At 43.2% G+C, this 7,315-nt stretch overlaps 1 protein-coding gene across 1 annotated transcript; it reads right to left on the bottom strand.

Moving 5' to 3' along the window:
* Positions 1-332: 332 nt before the first annotated feature.
* On the bottom strand, positions 333-6,850 carry ppp1r35 (protein phosphatase 1, regulatory subunit 35). The gene is made up of 6 exons (XM_036548879.1): positions 6,657-6,850; positions 5,668-5,919; positions 4,750-4,900; positions 4,045-4,299; positions 3,596-3,729; positions 333-1,432 (listed from the first exon to the last, which is right to left on the bottom strand). Exons 2-6 carry the CDS (start codon positions 5,875-5,877, stop codon positions 1,259-1,261), a joined length of 924 nt encoding a protein of 307 aa, XP_036404772.1. The 5' UTR covers positions 5,878-5,919; positions 6,657-6,850; the 3' UTR covers positions 333-1,258.
* Positions 6,851-7,315: the final 465 nt, after the last annotated feature.

Raw genomic sequence — 7,315 nt, 5'->3', positions numbered from 1 at the left:
GCACGAGCCCCCCCCCCCTCCCCACACCCCCTCCATCCCACCTCCGAATCAGTAAGATCCACGATGGGGGAGGGGTCTCTTTCTTCCCTAATAAAATTACAGATGTTGCCCTACACATAAACACCAGGCGTATTAAAGCATATTAAAGAGTTAATCCCTCATCTTTTGATCTGATTAGTCACAATGCACAAATCAGACCTGCTGGATTAAACACATTGCACAACCTGATGAGACCTGATAAACAAGCAAAAATCAGCCATTATTTGCTCAAAATGCAAAATAAATCATTTATTAAATACAAATTCTTCTTAAAAGGACATAAGGTAGCCTGGTTTACTACAAGATTTGTGTTCACACAGGATAACATTGGGGGTCTGTGGTCAAGAAGCAGAGAGAACTTGACCACTGGTAATTGTTCTACCCCAGATTTGGTTTCATGTTCCACCATTAACAAGCCTGCCAGTTTAAGCAAAGATCAACCATTAGCAGTGGACTCCTCTTCATTAGCTGTGTCCTGTGTTTTACCTAACACATCACATGGAATACATTTTACTTTAGAGGAGACCAGTTTTCACTTGAAAACATTTCGCTTCAGGTGAAATTATTTGACATATTGAGTGTAAAGGTAAAGCTACATATGCAGTCCTGTTCAAAGGAATCGGGGTGCTGGGTGACCTTCATTTAAGCTAGCAGGATTGGTAACTGTGAGGTGATCTAAAAGGTTCTTGAGGGTTATCAAACATGGGCAAGTTCTCCACCTCCTTTATTTGTGGCCTGCAGCCAGTGCTACTGTTGCGGCTGCGGCATTCACTTTTCCAGCCTCCAGTTCAAAAGGCAGCCTGCTCCACAGCGCCACCCTGCTGAGGGGTCGTACACTACATGTTACGCCACGCAGGGTTCTCTGCAAGGCCTTATGATAGAGTATCCCCCTTCTTCCTGGGTCTGTCAGTCTCCTTCCTCAACCATATGAGAGTAACAGTCAGCGTCAGCGTACCCAGTGGGACACCCCAAAAAATTTATAATAAACTAGGTAAAATGGAGTTGCAGTTTCCAATGAATTTACCACTTAATCTTGATTACTGGTAAATGATAATTTAATAATAATTCCATTTCAATTGAGCCCCTTCAGTAAGTTAGTGCAACCACAATTTTTCACCCTTTTCTTCTGATGTCTCTGTTAAGTGCTGTGATGGACAGGCAGCCAGAGACAGGTTCCATAACTGACTCCCCGCGGCGCCGCACTCCACGGCTCTGTGTGTCACGCCTCCCACTGCCTGTGTCTGTGGTAGAGGTCAAAGGTTGCGTGGGCGGGGCGTGGCACAGGGCGGGGCCTTGGCTGCTGCACTTCATCTCCTGGGAGCAGCGGAGTCTCCCGGAGCAGTTCCCCTGGGTTGAAAAAGGCCAGGATGTTGGGGCCCTCTGCTGGACTGTCCTGGTATTGCACACAGGAAGAAAGGTTGCGGTGTTGCAGATCAATCCATGGCACTTTCCCATCTCTATCAATCTGTATTGTTTGCACCCATCAAATATGGGTTTGGAGTTATATGGTTGTATTTGCATGGAAAATGCAAACTCATATCCAAATGCAGAGAAGTAAAAACACAACAAACAGGCTAGCCATAAAATCAAAATCAAAAGCACTTAACTAAACAGGCATGCCACTACCACTTTGTTAGTCACAATCATGCAGTCAATGTGTCCTTCATGCAAACACTGATTGTCACAAGGGGCGCATCAGATGCAGAATGCAAGTGACAACACACTGACGTCAGTGAATGACATCAGTGCTGACGCCTGAGTAATCTCTGTGTAGACAAATTCGCTGGTCATCACTGGAGAGAGCACACAGCAGCAGCCTCTACCTGGTATTCTTTACTGCCACTGCTTACAAATTTTGACTTCTTTATACTTATGACAGTGGCTTGGCCTAACTAAGTTTTACTTTCCTTAGCTGAATATCATTTCACTTATAAATGATTAAAAAGTGTGAATACATAAAACTGCCTTCAGCAAGTTATTTAAAATAAAGTCCAATGAACTAATGTCTATGAAAGTGTGTTTAAATCTAAATCTAAACTGTCTGTCTGAATGATATAAGAAATTAACTTTCTGGTTCCTAATTCTGGATGAGTATGTTTGCTAATGCTTTATATAAGACACGCCTGTGTGTGTGAGAGTGTGTGTGCTCTGTAAGTGAACATTACAGATCAATGTGACGATTACAGAATACTAAATTACGTTCCTGAGGTTTAATGAACCTATATAAGTTTGAAAACTGTTAGCTAAAGGCAGCTCAGTAAAGAAGTTACAAGGTCTTCTTCCACTTGTGAAGGAGAGCCTTCCCCTATCCTCTAGGAACTGAATACTTGTTAATTGTTAGTTTGTGTTAATCATTAAAATGTTAAATGTTCAAGGGCCCTTTAAGTTCAATCCAACTGAAACCTACCAACAACAGATCCCCTTTCATCAACTCCAAATCTATGAACTGTGTAACTGTTTGTCACTAGTTATGTGTGCATGTGAAGCCAGCCATTGGTTAATGGACCACACCTGCCTAATCAGAGACACATTAAATGCAGGTGTGTGGGTGCTGCTAGGAGACTTTTGTGAGCAGCTTCTGTCCAAGATTGAGTTTGTCTTGCATTTTAAAATAAATAGTTTCATTTTTTTGTAAGTGTGTTCCTTCTGTTCTGTTGTTTTTCAGAAGCACTGGCCACCTTCCTTACATGAATATTTGAAGAGCTCATTTGCAAAAACTGAAAAAAGCCATCCCTTAAAAAAAAGAAACTGACTGTCGTGAGTTATTCTTAACACACAGCACATTCTGAACCTTAAATCTGTTTTGTCAAAAAAATCCGTTATTATCCATTGTCAAGGCATTGCAAGTTCACGTTTTACAGCAGAAAATGCCAGTGCTGTTCTTGAACAAAACCAATGAATTCGTTCAGCGAATCAGCGTGCAGTATTCAGGTTGCGACTCTCAGATGGAGATGTGCTGTCTGAAAGGGAATTTCGGCGTAACTTTGGCTCAAAGTCATCTATAGTTAAAGATGGATAATTTTGACGAAACTGAAGAGTCCGTGATATCTCCTTCAGTGCGTAAAAAGAGGAAAGCTGAAACTTATTCACGTAACGTAGTGAAAAAAGCGTGTTATAGTGGTGTTTTTGTTGCAATTTTCAACACTTTACCTACTTGTTCTATGTTAAAGAATGTTAAATATTGCACTTAAAAGAAACATATCCATTGCATGTGTTTAACTCTGAAAAAATGAAATGTGGAGTTATCTGCTTTTGCCAAAAAAAAAAACAAACTTTAAATAATAATAATAAAAAAAAAAAAAATTTCAATAAAGCTTAAGTTACCTGTATTTTGTTGAGTTATTTTTACTTAATCAAAACAACCCACCTGCAGTTTGATTGATATTGCCTGGAATGCACAATGAAAAAAACATGATTTCTGAAAATTAATGAAAATGGAGATATCTGTTTTTGCAAATGAACTCTTCAATTGTTCTCAATATTGTTTTTTTCTCTGATTACCAGTAATATCAAGTGACACTAAAAGCCAAATGTCATAAATGGCCATAGCCCTGACCTGGTTGCTATGGCTACGGGTGGGTGGGACGAGCATCAGCCTATCCTGGAGGGCCTGGCTGATCAGTTGATCCTCTGACACGCTGACACTGACCAGTGCCCGGTAGAGATTCTGGGAGCGGGGTATGTTGACCCCTACAGGAAAGACAGAAAGCGGGGGGGGGGGGGGTGAGAAACAAATGAGAGACAGAGCACCTGATAACAGTCTCCACAGTGTCAAGTAGCATTCAGATCCACTGATGCAGATTCAGAACCAGCGGGCTGCTAACAGGCAAGGCAATGTGCCGTGTCACATTCGGCTGTTTAATAAGTGAGTTGTGCTATCCCCACACCACTCTTTCTGCTTATCCACCCCCACACTGTCCTCCACAGCTCCCTATGTAGCATAGCCTCTCCCCCTTCCCCTCCCATTGCTCCCTCTCTCCACGTCCCCCTCCCTCCCCCTCTCACCTTCAGTGGCTTTGACAGCGATGTTGTTCTTGGTGTGTGTTGACTTCTTCAGCTGCTCCTGCACCGCCTTCTTGGGGTCGAACCCCGCATCCGCCAACTCGTCCAGCTCCGCCCTTAGCGCAAGCGTGGTGTTCAGCTCCGCCCCCTCGCAGAGTACCCCCACGGACACCTCCTCAAGGGCCTCGGGCTGCTGCTCCAGGGGTGTCATCTTCACCTTCGCTTTTGAGCCTTTCTTTTTCTTCACATTCTTTTTGCCTGCAATGTGAAGGGAACCATAAAACATTTGTGACGCTGAACAATAGAATATTTGCCTCAGGCTAGTTGGCACTGGTCCAAAACTGGAACTGTATTCTTTGAAGCTTCTCTTTCAATTGTCGCACATTTCAGTGTATACTTTCTGCAAATTCAATATTAACAATAAATGTTTCCAAAAGAAGGAAAAACAGAAGAGAGAATGAGAGAGAGAGAGAGAGAGAGAGAGAGAGAGAAAGAAAGAGAGGGAGCTAGAGACAGAGAGGGAGAGAGAGCAGGAGAGAAAGACACACAGACAGAGACAGAGAGAGGGAGAGATGAGAGGCAACTACTCGAAAGAGAATATCTACATGGCACAAAGTTGTGTATGAGCTCTGCCATTTGGACTAGGAAACATACAGTGAAGTCTCAAATAGGCAATCATAACAAATGTAACAAATCGCAGTATATAACCTTTGCTTTTGACAGTCCTGTGGTCTGTCCGTGCTTCTGTGGGAGCGCGGGGGGGCTCGGCTATCACCGTGACGATGACAGGCTCCTCCCTCGAAACTCCAGCCTTCTTGACTGACGTGGCCTTCGATTTTGCGTCGTCACTGAACCGCACCTTAAAGAGGCAAACACGGGGAACAGTGAAGAGGGTATGAGGGTACAGGATGCAACAGTGTCCCAGTATGTGCCCTGGGCCCCCTCTGCTCAGCTACCCCAGCAGGGGGCACCCTCACACCCTAAACTCCACCCTCTGAGAGAGTCTGCAAAATACTAGCTTCGCAGTGAGGTGGTGAAGTTGATGACCTAAAATTCTTAGCATTTTACCTGTGGTTTACCTGACTTGTGGTCAGTAGCTTAAACATGCCAAGAAATTCAAGACAAAAACATTGATACTTTTAACATAAATTTAAGGAGGAGTACACATGCTGTTAATGCTTTCCATCATGGTCATAAGTTAAACAGACAATATATGATATGAACTAATTCACCAATTGCTTTGCATGAATATGTCTACTGATGGAAGTAAAGTAGGTGCCTGGCTAGACTAACTTTCAAGCTATAATGGCGCATGTACTCAGGTGTTTCTGTGTCCTGCTCCCCGGAGTGACCTGCCCATCTCTATGCCAGCCTTTTTCCCCCTGGCCTGACCTGTCCACGTCTTTCTCCTCCAGGACACAATCTGTCCTTGTGTCCTCGCCCTAGCTACATAACACCTTGTGATGATCATAAGCTGAGAGACACCTAGTATATGCTCACTGACAGGTCAGGTCCCTCACTGTCTTTGAATGCTCCGCTTTTGCGTATAAACACAGACCACAGCTATCACCAGGCTCCTCTCCCACAGGACCGGTGGGTCTCTGTGCTAGCCTTTCTTGAGCTTACCTGTCGCTGTGTCTGCTTCCCTCCTCGCCCCCTTTTCAGGATGCCTGTCTCTGAGCCCTGCTTGTCCGGAGTCAGGGTGAGGTCTTGGTCCGGGCACCTCAGTAAGTTACTGTATCCCATCGGGGCAGGCGGTGGCTGAGGGCTGGGTTGGCTGTCGGGGTCCGTACTAGACGCTAGAGGGCACTGCTCCCGAGAGCCCACCTTAGTCATGATCCAACACCGCTCTTGTACTCTATGGTGTGTCAGGCGTACCTTTGAAAACACAGAACAAAAAATGTAGACCGGGCAAAGTTGCTACTCCTATGTTATTTACATCTTACATGTTAACCAACGTTAACAATATATAAAATCCTGAAAAACAAGGACGTGTGTAGTATACCCAACAGACAGGAATAACGTTAACTATCATTATATTCATATATTTAGTTTATATTCAATTCGCAGTAACAGTTGGCAGATACATTTCTTTCTACATTTTTCATACCTATCTGACTAGCCTGTCGCTAACGATACAGCAACAGCCTAAGTTTAGAAATCGTACGAGACTACACATTGTTTGCTCGCTAGCTAACTCCTAGATGTAGGTTGCTGGCTAAAACTTGAAAACATAGCGAGTAATCTTACAGGAAAACAAGCATCAATCTTAAAGGAGAACATAGTAAATTACCTTACGTTAGATTCATGACAAAAATAGCAAATGGTATGACACGGTAAATACCGCATTAAGAAAATATAAAGCCAAAATACACAGCCAATCCACTCGAATAACTAGACTAACCATTGCTATCTAACGTTAGCCAATTACAGATCGAGCAATGATTCAAAAGTGATTTCAACTAAGTTAGCTAGAGTGATGAGGTACATAGATAGTGACTGCATCTACTCCCGCTTCTAAAGCAGGTCCGGACACTCTCATAGCTAACGTTAACTGCAAGTTAACATTAACGTTAGTTAACTTGACTAACTGTTCAGTTATAAATTAGTCTTACCGTTTTAATAGGAAACGTTCTCCTGCCCTAGTCGAGAGCAGCCGATGGCAGCCCAACTAAACAACAAAACACGCTGGAATGTTTTCGTAGTTTCCATTAAGAAATCTTCACTAGATATGTCTGTTGTACCTTTAAAACTGCATGTCGGAGGCTAACTAGCTAACGTTAACGCTCAAAATTTGAAACTCCCTCTGCCAAAGCCTCCATCTTTCATTCTGCCGGATCTGCTTTCGTTTGTTTCTATGGTTTCAAACGGCACCGACACTTCTTCTGAAAGAGCTGATCCTGAATCAGTTTCATTTTTCTTCACCTAATGACTGGGTTTCAGATCAGGATTGACGGAGGTGATCCCGGGTCAACGATGAACTTGAAATAAAATTCATTTGGGTCGATGTGCTTGCGGGATTGTGCGAAGAGGGTGAGCATGCGGAAGTAAAACTCTGAGCACCATTGGAAACTATGGTAGCTACTTACATTATATTTACAGTTTGCCATTTAGCGAACGCGCTTATCGAGAGTGTTTTTAGCTTGTGTTTGCCTGTGCTTTTGCTTCCTCACTTGGAAGTCGCTTTGGATAAAAGCTTCTGCCAAATAAATAAATGTAGGCTAAATGAAAATTATTAATTGTCAGTGTATTTAACAAAGCATCATGATGCTGT

Source organism: Megalops cyprinoides, chromosome 16, assembly GCF_013368585.1.
Source record: "Megalops cyprinoides isolate fMegCyp1 chromosome 16, fMegCyp1.pri, whole genome shotgun sequence".
Taxonomy (NCBI): domain Eukaryota; kingdom Metazoa; phylum Chordata; class Actinopteri; order Elopiformes; family Megalopidae; genus Megalops; species Megalops cyprinoides.
This window is presented reverse-complemented; position numbering and strand designations above follow the sequence as displayed.

Excerpts from the sequence above, each read along its gene's own strand:
- ppp1r35 (XM_036548879.1), bottom strand. The coding sequence starts at position 5,877 with ATGACTAAGGTGGGCTCTCGGGAGCAGTGCCCTCTAGCGTCTAGTACG. Across the intron at positions 4,300-4,749 it reads CAGGACTGTCAAAAGCAAAG|GCAAAAAGAATGTGAAGAAA; the intron begins GTTATATACTGC and ends TTCACATTGCAG. Across the intron at positions 3,730-4,044 it reads CGCTGTCAAAGCCACTGAAG|GGGTCAACATACCCCGCTCC; the intron begins GTGAGAGGGGGA and ends TCTTTCCTGTAG.